General features: G+C 49.6%; 1 protein-coding gene and 1 long non-coding RNA gene across 15 annotated transcripts in view; one reads left to right on the forward strand and one right to left on the reverse strand.

Annotated features, from left to right (window-relative positions):
* The window catches only part of LOC119971451 (cyclic nucleotide-gated cation channel beta-3-like), a 284057-nt gene that overhangs the window by 97119 nt on the left and 162790 nt on the right, over positions 1 to 24148 (forward strand). For 4 of the 14 annotated variants that reach the window (XM_038806991.1, XM_038806994.1, XM_038806993.1 and 1 more), the window contains exons 19-23: positions 2342 to 2383; positions 12555 to 12608; positions 19876 to 19941; positions 20273 to 20326; positions 21726 to 21779. In XM_038806991.1, coding sequence (XP_038662919.1) covers positions 2342 to 2383; positions 12555 to 12608; positions 19876 to 19941; positions 20273 to 20326; positions 21726 to 21779 — 270 coding nt within the window. The remainder of the gene's footprint in view (positions 1 to 2341; positions 2384 to 12554; positions 12609 to 19875; positions 19942 to 20272; positions 20327 to 21725; positions 21780 to 24148) is intronic. The other 10 variants (XM_038806996.1, XM_038807001.1, XM_038806997.1 and 7 more) reach the window with 6 other exon arrangements.
* LOC119971453 lies at positions 4642 to 9403 on the reverse strand. The gene is made up of 2 exons (XR_005461836.1): positions 9135 to 9403; positions 4642 to 4930 (listed from the first exon to the last, which is right to left on the reverse strand). It is a non-coding gene; the product is annotated as an uncharacterized LOC119971453 (long non-coding RNA).

The raw sequence follows: 24148 nt of genomic DNA on the forward strand, positions 1-24148 counted from the left end.
CTCTGTGTGTACCAATCAGTCTGAGTTCTTTGTGTACCAATCAGCCTGTGCTCTGTGTACCAATCAGTCTGTGCTCTGTGTGTACCAATCAGTCTGTGCTCTGTGTGTACCAATCAGTCTGTGCTCTGTGTACCAATCAGTCTGTGCTCTGTGTGTACCAATCAGTCTGTGCTCTGTGTGTACCAATCAGCCTGTGCTCTGTGTGTACCAATCAGTCTGTGCTCTGTGTGTACCAATCAGCCTGTGCTCTGTGTGTACCAATCAGTCTGTGCTCTGTGTGTACCAATCAGTCTGTGCTCTGTGTGTACCAATCAGCCTGTGCTCTGTGTGTACCAATCAGCCTGTGCTCTGTGTGTACCAATCAGTCTGTGCTCTGTGTGTACCAATCAGCCTGTGCTCTGTGTGTACCAATCAGTCTGTGCTCTGTGTACCAATCAGTCTGTGCTCTGTGTGTACCAATCAGTCTGTGCTCTGTGTGTACCAATCAGTCTGTGCTCTGTGTACCAATCAGTCTGTGCTCTGTGTGTACCAATCAGTCTGAGCTCTGTGTACCAATCAGTCTGTGCTCTGTGTGTACCAATCAGCCTGTGCTCTGTGTGTACCAATCAGTCTGTGCTCTGTGTGTACCAATCAGTCTGTGCTCTGTGTGTACCAATCACTCTGAGCTCTGTGTGTACCAATCACTCTGAGCTCTGTGTACCAATCAGTCTGTGCTCTGTGTGTACCAATCAGTCTGTGCTCTGTGTGTACCAATCACTCTGAGCTCTGTGTGTACCAATCAGTCTGTGCTCTGTGTGTACCAATCACTCTGAGCTCTGTGTACCAATCAGTCTGAGCTCTGTGTGTACCAATCAGTCTGTGCTCTGTGTGTACCAATCACTCTGAGCTCTGTGTGTACCAATCACTCTGAGCTCTGTGTACCAATCAGTCTGAGCTCTGTGTACCAATCAGTCTGAGCTCTGTGTGTACCAATCACTCTGAGCTCTGTGTACCAATCAGCCTGTGCTCTGTGTACCAATCACTCTGAGCTCTGTGTGTACCAATCACTCTGAGCTCTGTGTACCAATCAGCCTGTGCTCTGTGTGTACCAATCACTCTGATCTCTGTGTGTACCAATCAGTCTGTGCTCTGTGTGTACCAATCAGTCTGTGCTCTGTGTGTACCAATCACTCTGAGCTCTGTGTGTACCAATCAGTCTGTGCTCTGTGTGTACCAATCACTCTGAGCTCTGTGTGTACCAATCAGTCTGTGCTCTGTGTGTACCAATCAGTCTGTGCTCTGTGTGTACCAATCACTCTGATCTCTGTGTGTACCAATCACTCTGAGCTCTGTGTGTACCAATCACTCTGAGCTCTGTGTGTACCAATCACTCTGAGCTCTGTGTGTACCAATCACTCTGAGCTCTGTGTGTACCAATCAGTCTGTGCTCTGTGTGTACCAATCACTCTGAGCTCTGTGTGTACCAATCAGTCTGTGCTCTGTGTGTACCAATCAGTCTGTGCTCTGTGTGTACCAATCACTCTGATCTCTGTGTGTACCAATCAGTCTGTGCTCTGTGTGTACCAATCAGTCTGTGCTCTGTGTGTACCAATCACTCTGAGCTCTGTGTGTACCAATCAGTCTGTGCTCTGTGTGTACCAATCACTCTGAGCTCTGTGTGTACCAATCAGTCTGTGCTCTGTGTACCAATCAGTCTGTGCTCTGTGTGTACCAATCACTCTGAGCTCTGTGTACCAATCACTCTGAGCTCTGTGGGTACCAATCACTCTGAGCTCTGTGTGTACCAGTCATCTGTGGTCTTTGGGCACCAGTCAGTCTGAGCTCTGTTTGTACCAGTCAGTGTATTTTGATTAGGAGCTCTGTGTAGGTAGTGAGCCTGTGCCTTTCATTTAACGGGCAGCCTTTCTCAGTGCTATGTGTGTGTTAGGTAATGAGTGAAGGCAGTCACATGTTCTCTGGGTGCCATATGTACATGTCCGGTAGTGTGCTTACATCCTCTGTGGGTCCCAAGCAACGAGCTTGTGTCAGAAATTTAGACTGTCCTGATGCCAGGCAATGATTGCGAGAAGGCAATCGCACTGTATCCACAAGTAGCAGATTGGTTGTGGAAAAAGTGGATTATGATTTGCAGGTAATTGTATGTTAATGGCCATTGGAATTCCAATTCTATCTTGGCCTGGGATCAGGCAGTACCCTCTGTACGGAGCTTTATCAGCTGATTAAGCTGTGTCCTTAAAATCCTTAAACCTTTATTCTTCCAGTAATGTTTTTCAAAATAGCAGCAGAGTGGTTCTCCGACTATTGTGGTACTTCAGACTATTGTTACTTGTAATTTCTGCAGGCAGCTGTGGAGTATCACCGAGGAGCAGGACGTGGATGCGGAGTAAGTGCTTTTGAAGTGGTGGATACACAGGGAGATGTGAAGTTTGGGAACTTTATCCGATACAAGGCAAGTTGCACCTGCACACAGTGACAAGAGACACACATTCAGCACCTTAAACCTGTTTTGTTATTCAATTAGATCTGGGCCTCAACCCTCAGTTCCATTTACCCGTTTTTGTCCTCTATTCTCGATACCCTTATTTCATTAGCCTGGCATTTACAGCCTTTTGCAGGATCTATCACACTTGGCAGAAAGACTAAGTCCTTCTGAAAACAGGCTGGGGCTGCAGTGACATATCAAAAGTAACTGAGACCATAATGAAGGCTCCAATCCCACCCAAGTGTAACCTGAGACAACATTAAGGTAGAGTAATTGTCAATTTGCGTATGAGAATTGTGGTGATACGCCTGTACACAACTCTGTATATAGTTAGCAATGTGGCCTCCAACCAGCTGGTGGCGATAGAGATTTATCATGTGACTTAAGACACCTGCCAGTTGGTAATAAGATGTACAATAAGACAGTCGCACTTGGAGTAGCTCCAGGAGAATTCACTGGATTCATTTAGTAGCTATCATCTGTACTGTAGTTCATTGGTTATCTTTTCCAAGTGCTTATTAATAAATCATCTTTATAGTTAAACAACTATATGTTCTGTGCACATCATTACAATGGTTACATCACAGAACACAAGAGCCGCTGTTATAATGCTCTTATTGAACAGCCAAACTAATTGCTTCTTCACCAACACTTTTACCCAACACCACTGCCTTGTAGAAATAAGTCTGAGAATGACTGTGATATTAGAGGACAAATAACGTTCCGCTACCCACTATTTTAACAGAGGGATTAACCCATTTATTTTAATGAAAGCTGTAAACATCCAGCAGCTAATGTGGTGATTTCTATCCAGTTGTGTGAATATATGAAGTGGGTGCAATCTTTCTAGACACATACAAATTGTTACCTTGTCGGTTTATTGTATTGATGGGGGGTGGGGGGGGGGGGGGGGGGGGTGTCTTTGTTAGTTGATGCCACAATTCTGTCAGGAGCCCAGCAAAACGTCCCCCTCCACCAAAACACCCCAATAGAAACAGTGTACAACCTGCTTACAGCACATCTCTGTGGTGTGTTTGAGGAATTCCTTTCGTCTCCTGTTAGATTACCAATGGGAATCTGTGTGAATGCAGTGTTGGAGCCAGTGTGCTTTTGCGTTTGCAGACCTGAAATCATGCGCGTGTTTGAAATGCAGCTCACAAGTTCTGGAGTTGCTGCTAATTTGCTGTGCACATATTTTCCAGCATGATAATCAAATAGAGTTATTGAATATTATAGCACAGAAAGAGGAACTTCGGCCATTCCAAATAATCCACACAGTGCTTTGCACAAGCTAAAGAAGTGATAGCTTGTCTCACGGGTAGCTTTCACGCCTCTGCAGCTGAAGGTTGTCAGTTCAAATCCATTTCAGGACTTCACAAAGTCAAAACTGACAGTAAAATGCTGCATTGTCAGCGATGCTGGGGGTAACGTTAGCTTAACCTTCCGAGCAGAAACCTCATAGCATCATATTAGATACCTGGTTTGCAGGCTTGCGCAATCCCCATGCTCTCTTTCAGATGATCTTTCAGACTTTCCAATAGCACTTTCTGAAAAATAACAGCAGAGCTCTCCTGGCGACCTGGCCAATAATTATCTATAAACCACTGAAATCATATTTTCTGATCAGTTGCAGTATCTCAGTTTCATAGAACATAGAACATACAATGCAGAAGGAGGCCATTCAGCCCATCGAGTCTGCACTGACCCACTTAAGCCCTCACTTCCACCCTATCCCCATAACCCAATAACCCCTCCTAACCTTTTTGGTCACTAAGGGCAATTTATCATGGCCAATCCACCTAACCTACACATCTTTGGACTGTGGGAGGCAACCGGAGCACCCAGAGGAAACCCACGCAGACACGGGGGGAATGTGCAGACTCCGCACAGACAGTGATCCAGTGGGGAATCGAACCTGGGACCCTGGCGCTGTGAAGCCACAGTGCTATCCACTTGTGCTACCGTGCTGCCCAAAAGTTCTTTTTGTGGAACTTCACAGTGTATACATTAGTTGCCATATTTACACATTAAACAAAACAATCATTGGTTCTCCTCTGAGACATACTAAGGGTAATATGGAAGTTTTAATAACCTCAAGTCCTTTCTTTAAATGCATTAGTTAATGTTTGACTTCTTAAAAGAATGCTCGAAGTCGTCTCTAGGTTAACTGATGCTTTATTGTGCCCCACAATAAACTACAGTGGTACTTGAAAATATACTGCTTTACTTGTCTGCAACTAGGCCCAAAAGACTTGCATCTCCACAGTTGAGTTCCACCTCTTGTCTCACCAACCCTCTAGCTCCAACTGGCCAAAGGCGGAGCTCCGGCGTTCCTCCTATTTGTCCTCACGCTGCCCCCTGGTGGTACATGTACACACACACAGGCGAGGATCACCACATCCCCCTTTTTCACTCTTTTTTTTTTTTTTTTTTTTCTTAGCTGCAGAGCTGTAACAAAACACAAATGTAACAGTTAGGTTTATATACATATATATACAACAGGGCAGGGCCATGCATGTGTCAGTCCATGTTTACAGGTTCAGACGGTCAGGTGCACGTCTGATCCGAGTGGACCTCCTGAGTGGGCATGGAGATCCAGGGTCGTCTGTGTCCATGTGGACATCTGCTGCTGGAGTGTCAGGATGATGCATGACAGCGTCCTGTAGGTCCAGCGTGTCCTGCCGATCAAGAGTCGGAAAGACCCGTGGTCGAGGTGTGACTTTAAGAAGGTCTCTCCGATTTCGTCGAATCATTGTCCCAGCGTCCAACCGAACGATGTAGGACCGCGGCGATGTTTGGCGAAGGACCACGGCCATTTTGGACCATCCTCCAGCCGGGTTTCGCAACCTCACCGTGTCGTTGCTGGCCAACGGCTGCAGTACCTTGGCCTGCTGGTCATAGTGCTGCTTTTGCACTTGACGTTGGTGACGCATTTTATCCAGGACAGGCGAGTGATCAGGATTGGTGAATTGTAGCGCTGGTAATGTTGTCCGTACGTCCCTGTTGAAAAGCATCTGAGCTGGTGATAGTCCCGAGCTCAAAGGTGACGATCGGTACGACAAGAGGGCCAAGTGTACGTCGGATTTCGAGTCCTCAGCCTTGCTGATGAGTTGTTTAACTATGTGGACACCTTTCTCCACCCTGCCATTTGATTGCGGAAAGTGTGGACTCGACGTTATATGCTGGAAATTGTAAATCTTGGCGAAGTCCGTCCACTCCCAGCTGGCAAAGCAAGGACCATTGTCGGACATGACCGTCCGTGGGATGCCATGCCTGGAGAAAGTTTCTCTGCAGGCCTTGATGACGGCTGCGGCTGTGAGATCCGGGAGTTGCAGGACTTCCGGAAAGTTGGAGTAATAGTCAATGATCAGAACATAGTTGCGGCCCATGGAGTGGAACAAGTCAATGCCCACTTTGTCCCATGGTAACGTGGCCATCTCATGCTGCTGCAGTGGCTCCTTGCATTGCGCCGGTCGATGTCTTTGGCACGTGTCACAAGTGAGCACCATGTTTGTAATGTCCTCGTTAATCCCTGGCCAGTAAACAGATTGTCGCGCTCTCCTTTTGCACTTTTCGGCACCAAGGTGCCCCTCATGAATCCTGTGAAGGATGTCCGCCCGGAGAGCCGTAGGAATGACGATCCTGTCGTTTCGTAGTATGATGCCATCGACCACGGATAGTTCAGTCCTCACATTTTGGAACTGTGGGCACCGCCCCTTTGGCCAGCCATGTTGCAGGTTGTGTAAGACTTGGAGGAGGGTAGCATCCTCCTGTGTTGCCTGACGAATTTGCTGCAGCCTTTCGTCCGTTGCCGGGAGCGTCTCCTTGCACCACTGTGCATGAGCTTCCACATCATTGATGGAAGCCGGTGGCGGGTTGTCAGCGTCCATGGCTCGTGATAGTGTGTCAGCTATCACAAGGTCCTTGCCAGGGGTGTAGACCAGCGTGAAGTCGTACCTTCGCAACTTCATCATCATGCGTTGTAGGCGCGGTGTCATATCATTTAGGTCCTTGTCGATGATATTGACCAGCGGCCTATGATCCGTTTCCACGAGAAAAGTGGGGAGACCGTACACATAGTGGTGGAATTTGGTCACCCCTGTGATTAGCCCTAGGCACTCCTTTTCTATCTGTGCATACCTGCACTCTGTGACAGTCATTGCCCGTGAGGCGTAAGCCACTGGGACCCAGTCCGACTGGTCGTTCTGTTGTAGGAGCACAGCACCAATTCCATATTGACTGGCGTCAGTGGAGATCTTGGTAGGTTTTGCCGGGTCAAAAAATGCGAGCGTTGGAGCTGCCATCAACTGGTGTCTCAGATCATCCCATTCATCTTGGTGAGCTTGGGTCCAGGCAAACTCCGTGTCCTTCCTTGTCACGTTCCTCAACGCCGTTGTCCGTGCTGCCAAGTTCGATATGAATTTACCAAGGAAGTTGACGAATCCGAGGAACCTTAAAACCGCTTTCTTGTCCTGTGGTCGCTGCATGCCCTGAATCGCAGCGATCTTCTCAGCGTCCGGCGTCACCCCATGCTCGGATATAGTGTCGCCCAGGAAGGTCAGAGAGGACTGTGCGAAAGTGCACTTGGCTTGGTTGAGCTTCAGTCCATACTGGTGGATCCGCTGGAAGACTTGCTTCACCCTCGCAATATGGTCTTCCTCTGTCGTGGACCATATTATGATGTCATCCACATAGACACGGACGCCTTCGATGCCTTCTACCATCTGCTCCATAACCCTGTGAAATATTTCCGATGCCGATATGATGCCGAAGGGCATCCGATTATAGCAGTACCTTCCAAACGGCGTGTTGAAGGTGCACAGCAGGCGGCTGGACTCATCGAGCTGCATTTGCCAGAACCCCTGTGATGCATCCAGTTTGGTGAAGATTCGAGCTTGTGCCATTTCGCTCGTGATCTCCTCGCGCTTGGGAATAGGGTAGTGTTCCCTGCGAATGTTCTTATTGAGGTCCTTGGGATCTAGACAGATCCGGAGTGCACCCGACGGCTTCTTGACGCACACCAGCGAGCTGACCCAGTCAGTCGGCTGTGTGACGCTTGAGATGACACCTCGAGTTTGGAGACGCTGAAGTTCGGCTTTTAACTTGTCCCGCAATGGAGCCGGCACCCTCCGTGGGGCATGAATGACCGGTATGGCATTCTGTTTGAGCAGGATCTTGTACGTATAGGGCAGTGTGCCGATGCCCGAGAAGACGTCAGGGTAGTCGCTGAGTAGCAGTTGTATGTCCTCGGCAATTCGTGATGCTGCAGCCGTGTTCATGAAAATCCGCTGAATCAGCCGCAAATCCTTGCAGGCTTGAGCACCGAGCAGTGAGGACTTTTTGTCCTCTACAATTTCAAAGCGGAGTTCTGTCATGACTGTTTGGTTGGCAACTCGTAGGTGGCATGATCCCTTTGAGACGATCTGGTTGCCGTTGTAGTCAGTGAGCTTGCATGCTGCAGGTAACACCTCGTGCGTCCCTGGGACGGATGCGAGATCTTTGCTCGTCAGCAAGTTTGCTGAGGCTCCCGTGTCCAGTTTGAAGGTGATGGGGAAGTTATTTACGTGCACCATGGCAGTCCATTCGCTTGCCGAATTGATGGCATGCACGTGACGAGGTTTTGTCGTCAGGTCCTGTGGTTCCGCTGTGGCATTAATAATTCCAATGCTGTACTTGTGCTCCCAGGAGTTGAATTCCTCATGGTCGGAATAATTGTCATCGGGTGCCTGAGTGTTCATGACATCAACTGTGCGGACCTTCATGTTCCCGTGCCGTGGCATTGAGGAGTGAAATTTTGCTGTAGACTGACATTGGGAGGCGAAGTGATTCATTTTTAAACACTTTCTGCACTTTTTTCCTTGAGCTGGACATTGCCCTTTTAAGTGGGAGGAGCCGCAACAATAACACGTCATGACGTCATGCGCATGTTGCGTTCGCGCATGCGCCGTGCGGTTTTCATTCCAGGGCCGGTATTGCGAGTAGTGCGCATGCGCATGCCGATCACTTCCGGGATCGCGTCTTTCAGGACGGTGCGCATGCGCAGACGGGCCGGAGAACGGAAGAGACGGCCTGGAGAAGGGAACAGACGACCTGTGAGGGGAAGCCACCATCTTTATATCTGCCTCGTGGTGAGTGTCTTTCAATGAATGCTTTTCAAACAACTCGTGTACCTGCTGCTTTTTCTGCTCATGTAACAAACATTTATCTATGGTAGTTTTGAGTGTTAAATCGCTTTGTAGTAACAGAGAATCTCTCAGATTTGTATCAGCAAGACCAAAGATTAGCTGATCTCTAATGAGTGAGTTTGCCAAAACACCAAAGTTGCAGCCTTGTGCCAGCAAGCGTAGGTCTGTCACAAAGTGGGAGATAGTCTCCCCGTGGTTTTGGAGTCTGCTACGCAGGGTGTACCTTTCAAGGATCTCACTGGATTGAGACTTCCAGTGTTCATCAAATTTCGCAATTACCACGTCATACTTAGTTTTGTCTGCAGCATCAGCATATGTGAAAGAGTTATATGTATTTAACACCTGCTCGCCACCCATTGTGACCAAATGTGCAATTTTTCTGTCATCAGCGACTGTATGTAAGTCCAGAGCTAACAAATGCATCTCAAACTGTTGTTTAAACATTTTCCAGTTGGAATGTAGATTACCTGTAGTGCGCATTGGCCCTGTAAGTAGCTTGTGTTCCATCATTGCAGAAGGTCGTCTGGAGGTGAGAGGCTGCAGAGTCTGGTGGCCTGCCTGTTGTTGTTGCTTTTTTTTTCTGTTTGCTGGTTCCTTTTGTTCAGAGAAGCCACTCCTGTACCATGTTTGACTTCTTAAAAGAATGCTCGAAGTCGTCTCTAGGTTAACTGATGCTTTATTGTGCCCCACAATAAACTACAGTGGTACTTGAAAATATACTGCTTTACTTGTCTGCAACTAGGCCCAAAAGACTTGCATCTCCACAGTTGAGTTCCACCTCTTGTCTCTCCAACCCTCTAGCTCCAACTGGCCGAAGGCGGAGCTCCGGCGTTCCTCCTATTTGTCCTCGCGCTGCCCCCTGGTGGTACATGTACACACACACAGGCGAGGATCACCACAGTTAACACAGGTAGAAAGCACCCTATCTGGCTGCATCACAGCCTGTTATGGCAACTCCTCGGCCCAGGACCGCAAGAAACTTCAGAGAGTTGTGAACACAGCCCAGCCCATCACACGAACCTGCCTCCCATCCATTGACTCCATCTACACCTCCCGCTGCCTGGGAAAAGTGGGCAGCATAATCAAAGACCCCTCCCACCCTGCTTACTCACTCTTCCAACTTCTTCCATTGGGCAGGAGATACAAAAGTCTGAGAAAATGCACGAGCAGACTCAAAAACAGCTTCTTCCCCGCTGTAACCAGACTCCTAAATGGACTCCTCTTATGGACTGACCTCATTAACACTACACCCTGGATGCTTCATCCAATGCCAGTGTTTATGTAGTTACATTGTGTACCTTGTGTTGCCCTATTATGTATTTTCTTTTATTCCCTTTTCTTCCCATGTACTTAATGATCTGTTGAGCTGCTCGCAGAAAAATACTTTTCACTGTACCTTGGTACACGTGACAATAAACAAATCCAATCCAATCCAAGGTGTCCATTTTTTGGTTTATTCAAATCTTCCAGTCAATATATGCCTCTAGAGGTCTTATTTTAACTAATTTTAAATACTGTGATTAAGAAGTTGCCATCAAGCACTACATGCCTCAGTGCTTTTCATCCCATTTATTATTTTCCAAGGTACCATCCCTGGTGCTTGTGGTTAAAGACAGCAAACAATCTGGGACTGACTGTAAAGTGCAGTGTGGTTAAGAGCAGTAAATCTGATTTTGGTGGCGGTGGTTGAGGGAGGATTGGTGATAAAGGCAACTCCCTACTCTTGTTTAAGTAGTGTTGTGAGATCTTTTACATCAGATAATCTGTGCTGTGGAGTTGGATGCGAGGTTCCGGGTTTGGGGGCAGAATACTTTCGGGATTTGTTTGTTGAAGGGAAGTTTGCAGACCTGAAGGAGCTGGAGGGGACATATTGGATTGGATTGGATTGGATTTGTTTCGTGTCACGTGTACCGAGGTACAGTGAAAAGTATTTTTCTGCAAGCAGCTCAACAGATCATTCAGTACATGGAAGAAAAGGGAATTAAACAAAATTCAAGAAAATACATGAGAATACATAATAGGGCAACACAAGATATACAATGTAACTACATAAGCATTGGCATCGGTTGAAGCATGCAGGGTGTAGTGTTAATGAGGTCAGTCAATAAGAGGGTCATTTAGGAGTCTGGTGACAGTGGGGAAGAAGCTGTTTTTGAGTCTGTTCGTGCGTGTTCTCAGACTTCTGTATCTCCTGCCCGATGGAAGAAGTCCATATCAGAAGAACATCGGAAGAAGAACATATCAGTTGCTGAAGGGGAATGGGTTCAGGTACTGCAGGTTAGGGACTTCAGGAGGAAGGAGGTGCCTTTGTTTCTGGCACTGACACCGCTGGGGCTCCAGGATAAACTCCTCTCCGAGGAGGAAATAGGAGAGGGCAAGGTTTTGGATATCTATGGGGAGCTGTTGAAGAGAGGGAATGCCCAGGTGGAGGAGGTTAGGTGGGGGTTGGGAGGCTGGAGTATGGTGAGGCTTTGCAGAGGGTTAATGCATCCTCATCGTGTGCGAGGCTAAGTTTCATCCAGTTCAAAGTGGTAAACAGGGTCCACATGATGGTGTCCAGGATGAGTCTTTTCTTTCCAGGGGTGGATGATAGGTGTGGGTGGGGAGGCCAGCGAACCATGTCCACATGTTTCAGGCATCAGACCATAAGACCATAAGACCTGGGAGCAGAATTAGGCCACTCAGCCCATCGAATCTGCTCCGTCATTCAATCACGGCTGATATTTTTCTCATTCCCAATCTCCTGCCTTCTCCCCATAACCCCCTGATGCCCTAATTGATCAAGAACCTATCTATCATGTCCGAGGTTGGTGGGTGGGGGGTGTTTGGACAGGATTTGCATCCCTGTCCCATGCGGGCGTTCCCTAATTTCAAAAAATGCCCCCTAATTCTCGACTCACCCTCAAGAGGAAACATCCTTCCAATATCCACCTTGTCAACACCGTTCAAGATTTTGTATACTTCAACCAAGTCACTCTTCTGAACCAGAGTGAAAACAAGCCCAATATTTCCAATCTATCCTCATAAGGCAACCCAGTCAATCCAGGTATCAATCTCGTAAACCGTTGTCTCGCCTCCATGTTTATATCCTTCCTTAAATAAGGAGACCAATGCTATGCACAGTATTCGAGATGCAGTCTCTCCAATCCCTGTGTAACTAAAGTATAACATCCTATTTTCATGTTCAATTCCTCGCAGAATTTATGCTTACTCAGTTTTCTATCAGCCAGCCAATCTTCAATCCAGACTAATATGTTACCAGCGCCAGCCCTAGGGTTGCTGGCGCCCCGGGCAAGCTGAACTTCAGCGCCCTTCGGGGGGGGGGGGGGGGGGGGGGGGGGGGGGGGGGGGCCTAGGGGGGCGGGGCCGAGGGGGCGGGGCCGAGGCAGGGGGTGGGGCTGAGGTGGGGGGCGGGGCCGAGGAGGGGGCGGGGGCGGGAACGGAGGGGGGGGGCCGGAGGGGGGGGGGCGGCCGGAGGGGGGGGGGGGGCGGGGGGGGGGGCGCCCTGGGGGAGGGCGGCCACCGCGCATGCGCTGGTTGGCACCGGCCCAACTGCGCATGCGCGGGACCCGAGTCTGGCGCCCCCTAGCACATGGCGCCCCGGGCGACTGCCCGAGTTGCCGGTACCTTGGGCCGGCCCTGTATGTTACCCACAACACCATGAGCTTTTAGCTTTTGCAATAATCTTTGACCTGGAACCTTATCAAATTATTTCTGGAAACTCAAGTTCAGTATGGCTGTAGCCTCCCATCTATCCATAGCACATGTTACTCCTTCAAAGCGAAGAGTTAATCTGGAGGGGACTGTATTCCCACCGTGAAAAACTGACAGGGCAAATTGGCAAACCATTATTTCCCCTGAGTGATGGGTCTCTCTTTTTCTGACAGACTACAGAAGGTGTGTGAAGAAACTGAGAGCAGTGAGGATCAGCCCACTGAAGAGTAAGTCACTAACCTTCAAAGTAGTTGAACAAAGTTCACAACCAAGTTCACGGGTCATTTAGTTCCTTTGCAACAAAAAAGAAAGCAATTTAAGAAAGAGTACAGAGACGGAGAAACAAAATGTATCCAAGCATAGATCAGAATGTGTCCATGCATTGACACAGAGGGTGAGATTCTCCGCAAATGCGGAGAATCGTAAAGGCTGCCGTGAGACAGGCCGTGACCCACGGCAGCCTTCACGCCCACTTACGGGGCCGATTCTCCCCCCCCGGGCGGGGCTAGGAGCGCGGCCCCGTGCGTCACGGCGGCGCAGCCTTGACGACGGTCGTCAAGGCCGCATGCCAAATGTCACGCCAGCTGACGCGGCCGATGACGTCAGCCGCGCATACGCAGGCTGGACAACGCCAACCCGAGCATGCGCAGTTGGCGTCTTTTCCCTTAGCCGCCCCGCAAGACGTGGTGGCTTGATCTTGCGGGGCGGCGGAGGGCATCTGGCGCCCGTTTCACGATGGCAGCAAGCAGGTGTGTTTGCTGCCGTGTTCAAACGGGCGTGAAGGCCCGGCCACTCGGCCCATCGGCCTCAGAGAATCGGCGCTCATCGTAAAAAACGTCGAGCGGCGATTCGTGGCGTGGGTCGGGCATGGGGTGGGAGAATAGCGGGAGGGCATGAAAAATGTCGGGAGGCCCTCCCGCTATTCTCCCACCCAGCGTGGGGGGCGGAAAATCGCGCCCAGAATGTATGCATGCAGAAATACAGGATGTTTCCATGTAGATATACAGGATAGTTTCATGTAGATATACAGGATGTTTCCATGTATGGAATCAGACGGCACCCATGTATAGATACTGAATAAATTCAGGGGGTGGTTCAGTGGCACAGTAGTTAGCACTGCTGCCTCACATTGCCAGGGACCCGAGTTTAGTTCCAGTCTTGGGTGACTGTGTGGAGTTTGCACTTTCTCCCCCTGTCTGCGTCAATTTCCTTCGGGTGCTCCGGTTTCCTCCCACAGTCCAAAGATGTGCAGTTTAGGTGGATTGACCATGGTAAATAGTCCCTTCGTGACCAAAAGGTTAGGTAGGGTTATTGGGTTACGGGGCTAGGGTTGGGCCGTGGGCCAGAGGTCGGTGCAGACTCGATGGGCCAAATTACCTCCTTCTGCACTGTAGGGGTTCTATGATTCTATGTATAGATATTGAATGTATCCATTTGAGAAGTTAGACCTCAAACGTAGTGATCTCAGGTTTACTACCAGTGCCAGAGTAGAAATAGCAGAACATATCAGATGAGTACGTAGTTGAAACGATGGTTTCAGGGGAAGTGTTTAAGATTCCTGGGACATTGGGACCATTCTGGAGGAGGTGCGACCTGGACAAACTGGAGTGCAGGAAATATGCAGCAGGGAAGAGGCGGCACAGTGGCACAGTGGTTAGCACTGCTGCCTCACAGCGCCAAGGACCCGGATTCAATTCTGGCCTTGGGTGACTGTCTGGATTTTGCACATTTTCCCATGTCTGCGTGGGTTTCCTCTGGGTGCTCCAGTTTCCTCCCACAGTCCAAAGATGTGCAGTTAAGGTGGATTGGCCATGCTGAATTGCCCCTTAGTGTCCAAAGCTCTGTAGGTTATGTAGTGTTACGGGGATAGGGTGGGTGTATGGGCCGAGGTAGGGTGATCTTTCAGAGGATCGGTGCAAACTCAATGGGTCAAATGGCCTCCTTCTGATGGCACAGCAGCACAGCGGTTAACATTGTGGCCTCACGGTGCCAGGGACCCGGGTATGAATCTGCCCTCAGGTATCTGTGTGGAGTTTGCATGATCTCCCCGTGTCTGCGTGGGTTTCCTCTGGGTGCTCTGGTTTCTTTCCAGTCCAAAGATTTGCAGGTTAGGTGGGTTGGCCATGATAAATTGCCCCCAAGTGTCCAAAGGTTAGGTGGGACTACAGGAATTGGGCCTAGGTAGAGTGTTCTTTCAGAGGGTCAGTGCAGACACAATGGACCAACTGGCCTCCTTCTGCACTGTGGTGATTCTATGATTCTATGGTGGACGGGTTACACCTAGGCAGGACTGGGACTGATGCCCTTGGGGGGGGGGGGGGGGTTATTTGCTAGGGCGGTTGTGGAATGTTCAAAATAATATGGCGGGGTGGGCGGGGGGGGGGGGGGGGGGGGGGGGGGGGGGGGGGGGGGGGGGGGGGGGGACCTATGTATGGATTCAGAGCAGGGGCAATCAAGAACAAGGGAAAAAGACTGCAAGGACAATACGAAAAGTGACGGGCAGAGAAACCAAGGGCCAGTTTCAGCATACAACACTGCAAAAAATAGTAGGGACATCATAGAAACATACATAGAAAATAGAAGCCGGAGGAGGCCATTCGGCCCTTTGAGCCTGCTCCACCATTCATTATGATCATGGTTGATCATCAAGTTCAAGACCCTGATCCCGCCTTCTCCCCCCTTATCTCTTATTCCCTTTAGCCCCAAGAGCAATATCTAATTCCTTCTTGAAATTACACAACTTTTTGGCCTCAACTACTTTCTGTGGTGGTAGTGAATTCCACAGGTTCACCGCTCTCTAGGTGAAGAATTTTGTCCTGACCTCCGTCCAAAAAGATTAACCCCTTATCCTCAAACTATGACCCCTTTTCTGGATCCCCCCACCATCGGGAACAATCTTTCTGAATCTATCCTGTCTAATGCTGCTGGAATTTCATAAGTTTCTCTGAGATCCACTCTCACTCTTCTAAACACCAATTAATATAATCCTAACTGACTTAGCCTCTCCTCATAGACAGTCCCAACATCCCAGGAATCAACCTGGCAAACCTTCGCTGCACCTCCTCCATAGCAAGAACAACCTTCCTCAGATACGGACAACAAAACTGCAGACAATGGTCCAGGTGTGGCCTCACCAATGCCATATACAATTGCAGTAAAACATCTCTATTCCTATACTCCTATATTTATCTACCTTGGTGAAGGGGTCTTGGGGATTAAAATCGGGAGGGTTCTGAAAAGGAGAATTGGGCAGCACGTTCATTTTTATTGTCCGTACTCTTCATTTTCATGTCAGGGAGAGTGGGAGCGAGTCCCACCTCCAAAGGTTTCTCTTTACCACTTCCACTAGGCTCGACAAATTCCACTTGTGGATCCATGTCCAGTTGTGGACAATCTGGATCTCCAGGTATCGGAACTTGAACGTCAGCCTCCCCAGCTCCGGTCCTCCTCCTGGGGGTTCATGAGAAGATTTTGGCTCTCACTCAGGTTAAGTTTGTAACCCGAGACGGCTCTGAATACCCTTAAGAGTTCTATTATTCCTTGCATGCTGGCTAGGGGGGTTGTGATATAGAGAGGAGCAGGTCATCCACATAGCGTGAGACTCTGTGCTCTCTGTTTCCCCTTTGGATGCCTTTCCACCCCTTTGACGACCTGAGGGCGATATCCAGTGGCTCGATTGGAAGTATTCCAGTACTTCCAGTGGAAGTATTTGGAACTGGTGGTGTTTGTCCATATGCTTGCCATGGGAGCACTGTACAGTAATTCCACCAACGAGGTGAACCCTGGCCCAAATCTAAACCATTCCAGTACCTGAGGTACCTCCATTCAACTCTGTTAAAGGCCTTCTCTGCATCTAGGGAGATGATCACTTCTAGTATCTCCTCCTCGGGTGGAGTCATAATCATGTTCAGCAGGCATTGGAAGTTCACCATTAGCTGTCTGTCCTTGACAAACCCCATCTGATTTTCATGATTACCTCTGGCATGCAACTCTCCAGTCACCTCGAAAGAGCCTTCGGCAGGACTTTGGCATCCGTGTTCAGGAGTGAGATGGGTCTGTATGACCCGCACTCCGTCGGGCCCTTATCTTTTTTTGGGATCAACGCTATCAAGGCCTGTGCCAACGTGGAGGCAGGGCCCCTCTCGACAGCGAATCATTGAACATCTCCTGCAGGTGCGGGGCCAATGCTGCCGCAAATGTTTTAAACAAGTCCACCTGGAATCTGTCTGGTCCCGGTGCCTTCCTCGACTGCATGGAGTTGGTGCTCCCCATAACTTCCCCCAATCCTAGCAATGGTTCCAGTCCCTGTTTCTTTTCCTACCCCATTGCCGCTATGTCCAACCTGTCAGGAAACCGTTTCATCATCGAGTCCCCTTTTGGGGGTTCGGAGGCACACAGTCCCCGGCAGACCATCGCAAAGGCCTCATTGATCTTATTTGGTGCTGTGACTAGTCTGCCGTTCCTGTCCCTCATCTCCCTCTTGGTTGCCTGCGTACTCAATTGGTATGCCAGGGCGGCTGGCCTTGTCTCCATGTTAATTATAGGTTCCCCATGTCTGGTGGAGTTGGTTCACAGCTTTCACAGTGGAGAGCAGGTCAAATTCCATTTGGAGTTTTTCCTTTCCGCCAGCATCTCCATGGTTGGCCCATGGAGTACCACTGATCCACTTCCAATATGGAGTCAATCAGCCGTTGCCTTTCTGTCTTTGAGAGCTCTATATGCTACCATTTCCCCTCTTATCGTTGCCTTCACAACCTCCAAGAATGGTGAGACCTCCCCATTCTGGTTACAGTTTACATACCCGTCGATGGCTTGTGACATTTTTTCGCAAAATAACTCCATGCGGGGCGCTGGACTTGACCCGTCTTAACCTTACGTCCATGTAGTGTGGTGCATGGTCCGAGATTACTATTGTGGAGTATTCCGCCCCTACCACCTCTGGAAACGTCGATTTACCCACCACAAAGAAGTCGATACGAGACTGGACTTTGTGAACGTGGAAGAAGAAGGCAAATCCTTCTCCCTCGGATGGTTGAACCTCCACGGGTCCACCCCCCACCCCCAATTTGCTCCATACAGGTGTTCAGTTCCTTCGCTATTCCAGATTTTGTTCTCCTATCTGGGGCTGGACTTGTCCGTCGTTGGATTCTGTACACAGTTGAATCCCCCCCCCCCCCCCCCCCCCCCCCCCATGAGGAGCTGGTGGGAGTTAAGGTTGGGAAACTCCATCATTGTTTTTTTATTGAAGTCGGCGGCGTCCCAGTATATATTTACAACGTATATATTTACAAGAACCACCGGTGTCCCTTCCAGGATCCCGCTAACCATCACGTATCGTCCCCTGGGTCTGTCACCGTTTTTGTCGCTGTAAAGGCTGTCCTTTTGTTGAACAGTATGGACACCCCCCTCGTCCTCCTGTCAAAGCACGTCTGGTCCATCTGTCCCACCCAACTTTTCCTGACCCTCAGTCGGTCCTTATCCCTCAGGTGTGTCTTCTGAAGGAAGATTATGTCGATCTTCAGTCTTTTTAGATGTGCAAAGACTCTGGATCTTTTCACCAGCCCATTAAGTCCCCTCATGTCCCTGGTGACTATACTGTTTCTGTTCCCCCCCCTGTGGGGGTCAGCCATACATAGCAGGTGGGCGTGCCCCTGCACGCCAGAGTTTCCCATTGTTTGTGGGCCATCCATGATGACCACCATGCCTTCCCCTTTCCAGCCGTCTCCATGTGCGACCCGTTGTAACTAACATTCTACCCTCCCCCTTCCCTCTCCCCACCTAATCCTCAATCCCCCCGAGCCCATCTGCCCTTACAGTCCCCTTTTCCCTTCCCCCAGACCCTTTCACCTGCCCCCCTTGCCCCTTGCTGCCCCCGGATTGCTATTTTTCCCTCCTTCTGCCAAGCATTCCCTACCTTTTGGGAGAAGCGTTGCCCTCCCCCCTCTTTTTACTCCCATACACCAGCCTGCTCACCACTGTTGGGGCTCCCCCTGGAGCAGCTCTTTTTGTACCCAGCCTGTTTGGTCTCCCCCAACCCCCTTCTCATCTTGAAGTACAGTTACCCTCTTCCCCCCACTTAGATTGTGTAGATTAAAGGAACAAAAAGAAAGCAAAAGTTAAGACTTCCTGATTGTTCCTTATTGTTGCTTTGCAAGTTCATTCTTTCCGCCAAATTCATTCACATCCTCCAGCATGTTAAAGTAGAATACTTTGCCGTTGAACGTGACCCATAGTCTTGTCGGGAACAACATGTCAAACATATGTTACTTTTAAATAGAGCAGCTTTTACCCTGTTAAACGCGGTGGGCACTTGCTCAGGTCGGCTTGGTAGATGCCGATTGTGTGTCCTTCCCACCAACATAACTACATAACAGTTAAGAAACCGCTTTTTGTCCTGAAACTTATGCCGTTTTGTGATCACCCATCGTGGTCCTCTTGTTTTGGGCTTTTGCTGGAGTGACCTGTGGGCATGGACCACCTCCGGGGGTTTTGGTCAAGCCTTCCTCTCCAACCAGTTTCCCGAGCATCCTTGCGATGTATTCCGTCAAGTTCCTGCCCTCTGCGCCCTCTGGAAGCCTGACAATTCTCAGGTTCTATCGGCGGGACCTGTTCTTGTGATCATTGACTTTACCCTTGAGCATTTCTGGTCATTAACAACCTTGCTACCTCGACCTCGAGCAAGACAATCCACTCACCCGGGTCAGTGGCTGCTTTCTCCAGGTCTCTCACCGTCGTTTCCTGGGCCTCTAGTCTCCGCTCAGTTCTGTCTTTCACTTCCTTTATGGGGACCAGTCCGGTTTCTATTGCCGACCTCAGGCCGACATAAGGTCCTCTTTTATTGAGTCTGCATACGAGAGCGAGACAGCTAGTCTCACTTTAATGTATAGAGGTTCCCCAGGCTTTGGGCTCGATCCCCTTCGTCTCGGAGACTTCGGGCGAGTGTTGTTCAGCACCTGCCTCCACAAACGGGGATCAGACGGAACACACTCGTGGGGGTCTCACAGGGTACCCTGGAGCCACCTGGGCACCCTGACACTACCAGTCTGGCACCCTGGCAGTGCCACCTGCATGCCAGTCTGACACTCCCAAGGTGCCCAGGTGGCACTGGGTGCCAGGTTCGCAATGCCAAGGTGCCAAGCTGTCATTTCTTCTGTGCTGCCGATCGGGTTGGGAGTGCCCTCTGGCCCTGCGGTTAACCGTGGGTGTCCGGGGGGGGGGGGGGGGGGGGGGGGGGGGGTGCGTTGGGGGCGTCGCTCCTTCGTGTACAAAATTGGGTTATGTGCAACCTTGGCCACACGTTCGCCGCTAAGGTCCCTTATTTAACCTTAGTGCCATTGTATAGACATGTGTTTCCCGGTACTGTGGGCACCAGGAAATATGCGGCTAAATGCGCTCTCTATGGGACTTTGTTCTCATTTAAATGAATCGCGCCCAACGTGTGTACTTGTGGAGGTTTATAGAGACGGAAAATTTACTGTTGTTTATTTCTTTCAGGTTTACCTATCAACCGGGGATGGAATGTGAAGAAACCAAGAGTAGTGAGGATCTACCACCAGCAGAGTGAGTTCTTCACCTTCCTTCCAGAGAGAGGGGATGACAGAGGATGAAAATCAGAGAGTGTGAGGGAGAATGCAATAACTGCTTCATGTTGACCAGAGTATGGTCACTGACCACTGTTAAATCATTTTCCTGCTGGATGCAACACCTACTATTAGCTTTCAAATTAGGGAGGCTTCATGTTGAGTCCCTAAAGTCCACCCAGGTTGATGACTGAGGTCCCCAATGAAAAGGCCCTGGTACACACGTCAGACTTCACACTCACTATCCCTACCATGAAGTAGAGTTAAAAGAAAATATGCAAATATTTATTTCTCTTTGCTTCCTCCATCAGACCGGCGCAGATATGTGAAGAAGCGAAGACCGATGAGGAACTACCAGCAGCAGCGTGAGTCCTTCACCTTTCTTCTTAGGAAGGGGATGAGAAAGAGAGGGGTCTATTAGCTGGCATAGAGAGTGAATGTCAGGAAATTAAGGAATTGAATGTCTGGAATGAGGAAAAAAGGGAAATCTGAATATCCTACATGAGTGGAAAAGAGGGAGAGAAGCAGAGTGAGAAAGGAGGGAAGAACAAATGAGAGAGTTGAAATGAAATAAGGAAGACCGTCAGTGAAAAGTGAGTACATGTGTTGAGACGATCTAACTGCAAAGGAGTAGATTAGATACTTTTCGTCATTCACGCTTTTGTCATTTTTCCATGTCTCCAACCCTTCCAAGTACTGACTCACATGTGGATGCATTGTAACCTGCAGGCAGCACATCTGTAATCATGTGGTCAATGCAGCGTAGCTGAGATGAACAATCTCCCCTTTTGTATGCCCGTGCATAAATAATATCATCAATTTACCTGGGTGGCACGGATGCACAGTGGTTAGCAATGTTGCTTCATAGCATCAGGGTCTCAGGTTCAATTCCTGCTTGGGTCACTGTCTGTTTGGAGTCTGAACGTTCTCCATGTCTGAGTGGGTTTCCTCCGGGTGCTCCGGTTTCTTCCCACAAGTGCCGAAATTTGGTGAACTGAACATTCTGAATTCTTCCTCCGAATAGCTGAACAGATGCCGCAATGTGGCGACTAGGGGGTTTTCACAGTAACTTCATTGCAGTGTTAATATAAGCCTACTGGTGACAATAATAAAGATTATTATTATGTATAAATGCATAACACCTGCTCCTTTGTAATGTAATGCATGTGAACATGTGACACAGATTGTTTGAGTGTGCGCATGCTCGCACATCTGAAGCATCTGTCTACCCACTGCGTATTTTTATGGCTGACCGCTCTGATGATTGAACTCATGCATCACTAAAGTAAAGTCACCATAGTCCCAGTGACCATTGGCTGCTTTCCTCTTTGAGGGGGAGAGCTGACTGGTGGTGATTTAACTTGAGGATCACCACATCTCAGGCGAAGGGCAAGGTTTAGAAGGAGGGGCCTTCATGAATAGCCTCAGCTGGATTGAACCCATGCCATTGGTCTCGCTTCGCATCACAAACCAGCTGTCCAGCCAACTAAGCTAAACCAGCCCCCTTGCATCACTACATGCAGACACGCACACATTCACACATGGTGTTTGTGAGGCGAGAGGGAATAGCTTCCTCTGCTTGCAAAGTGAAAGAAAAGTTTTGCTAAATTGCCATTGGTTTATAACGGTTTCAGTGAAGTAGTTTTCCTTAGGTTTGCAGAAGTAAATACACCCCACAGTGAGTAACCACTGACTGTGTCTGGGTGTAATGTTATATGGTCAGCTGGTGTGGTGCTGTTCATGTCTATTTGTTTTGACTGTCAGGCCATCGCTGGTATGTGAAGAAACCAAGAGCAATGAGGAAGAACCACCCACAGAGTGAGTCTTTCAATTCCTACCAGGGAGGATGTCGGGGAGTGGGTGAGATAAAACGTGAGGGCAAAGTGCCCAAGTGAGAGATGGACTGAATGATTATGGGAGGGGAAAGATTATGGGAGGGGAAAATGTAGAAATCTGCAACTGGAGAACTGAGGGAAGGGAAAAATTTGAGGTGGAGAAAGCACCAAGTGTTGAGGAGAGAAGCTGAGTGAGTCAAAAGGGGACATTGAGTGAATGCCTTAATGACAATGTGACAACAGATGGAGGTGTTTTGATGAAAGAAGGTATTTGTATGCTTAAATCTAACTCTGAAGTCGAGTGAATCGGATCAACCTCAGAACCAAATTAAAATAGATTTGCCCATAATGATGACTTTCAGGTCAGTCTAGGATCCATACCTATTGTACCAACTTTTCAACTGTATTATTTCCATTACTGATTCTCAGCACAGTGGATCACATTCAATTTTCTAATGATCCTTGCTCAGTTACACATTGAACGAGGGTGGCGATCGTGTACTTTGTTTTATCTGAAGCCTTCTGTCTACCCACTGCGTATTTTTGTGGCTGACCGCTCTGATGATTGATCTCATGTCCCACTTTGCTTTCATTCTGTTATGAAATGCTCCAGCTCCTTTGGCTGGCTGACATGGGGCAATCAATAGACTGCCAGCCTTTGGCTTCTATCATGTGGGCTGAGGGAGAGTGCACTCCTGAAATGCGTGTTGCTACCGATTGACCAAAATCACCCCCACAATGATAAATACCTGAATGGAGCAGGATTTTGGGTCCTAGCTATGAGATTTTAAGCAGCACCTCTGAATTGGTGACATGGAGCCCCCATTTTTCTTCATAATTAATTATCTAGCTGTAAAGTTACTGGGGGGCGGGCTGAACCAACGAAACAGAGTCCGTTCTGGGCAGGAATCGAGGGGTTGTTCCCAGCATTATCCTGATATCTAACGGCACTCTATTTCTTTTCGGGATCAATGGGGAATACCCCGCCGAGGCTGCACTTTGCCACATTTCCTGCATTGAGGAGCTCCGACGAGCAGAGCCCTTCAGTGCAGGAAGAGATGCCCGGACACGAACCCTGGACCCGCCCCAATGTCCCAACTCACCTCTTGGGGGTCCTTGATAACCGCCACCACCCCACTCCCCCCCCCCCCCTCACTGTTCCCTAGCACATACCAACAGGGCACCAATGGGCCAGATACCAGCACAGGCAATATATCAGCTTGACACCTTGGCATTGCCAGCCTGGCACCCTGGCAGCGCCCTTGCCAGTGTGGCAATACAACCTGGGTGCCCTGGCAGTGCTAGGCTGGCACTCAGGTGGAACTGCCAGGTGGCATTGCCAGGGTGCCCAGGTGGCAGTGCCATTTTGTCTGGGTGGCACAAGCAGTGCCAGGGTGCTAGCCTGGCCAGAGGCTGACCACCCAGGGGCCTTCCCGTTCAGAGGCGGCGCATGCGCATTGCAGCGGCCGAGCCGTGCTCCATGGAGGACTCAGCCCGTGGAACTGGACCGCCAAAGTAGTGGCCCCCATCGGCTGCTTGCGCGCCCCAAACCACCCGCCCACAGTGCTACCAGCCCCAAATTAAGCCACATGCCCATGGATCTGCCCTGCCCTGACAGTGGTGTCCCGGATTGAGTCCGCAGCGAGGTTCACGAACGGCTGGGACCATGAGAGTCCCGCGCCATGGGGAATTCGGCCGGTCGGGGACAGAGCATCGCGGAGCCGGCTGGATAATCGGCGCGGCATATTCAGGGGGCGGAGAATTCAAAAACCTGTGCCACTCGCGATTTTGGTGCCAAAACGGATTCTCTGTCCCGTCGCCGAACGCATCGGGGAGCGGAGAATCCAGCCCCTGTCTCATAGAATTACGTAGAATTTACAGTGCAGAAGGAGGCCATTTGGCCCATTGAGCCTGCACCGGCCCTTGGAAAGAGCACCCCATTTAAGCCTAGAACTCCGCCCAATACACGTAACCCAGCAACCCCACCCAACCCCTTTGGACACTAAGGGCAATTTATCATGGCCAATCCACCTAACCTGCACATCTTTGGACTGTGGGAGGAAACCGGAGCACCCGGAGGAAACCCACGCACACACGGGGAGGATGTGCAGACTCCGCACAGATAGTGACCCAAGCTGGGAATTGAACCTGGGACCCTGGATCTGTGAAGCGACAATGCTAGCCACTGTGCTACCGTGCTGTCTCTGAGAATCTTTTCCAACAATTTCACTATCACTGACATCAAGCTCACTGGCTTATAATTACCTGGGCTATCCTTGCAACCCTTCTTAAATAACGGTAAAACGTTAGCTATCCTCCAATCATCTGGGATCTCACCTGTGGCCAATGAGG

The sequence above is a fragment of the Scyliorhinus canicula genome, chromosome 9 (genome assembly GCF_902713615.1).
Source record: "Scyliorhinus canicula chromosome 9, sScyCan1.1, whole genome shotgun sequence".
Taxonomy (NCBI): domain Eukaryota; kingdom Metazoa; phylum Chordata; class Chondrichthyes; order Carcharhiniformes; family Scyliorhinidae; genus Scyliorhinus; species Scyliorhinus canicula.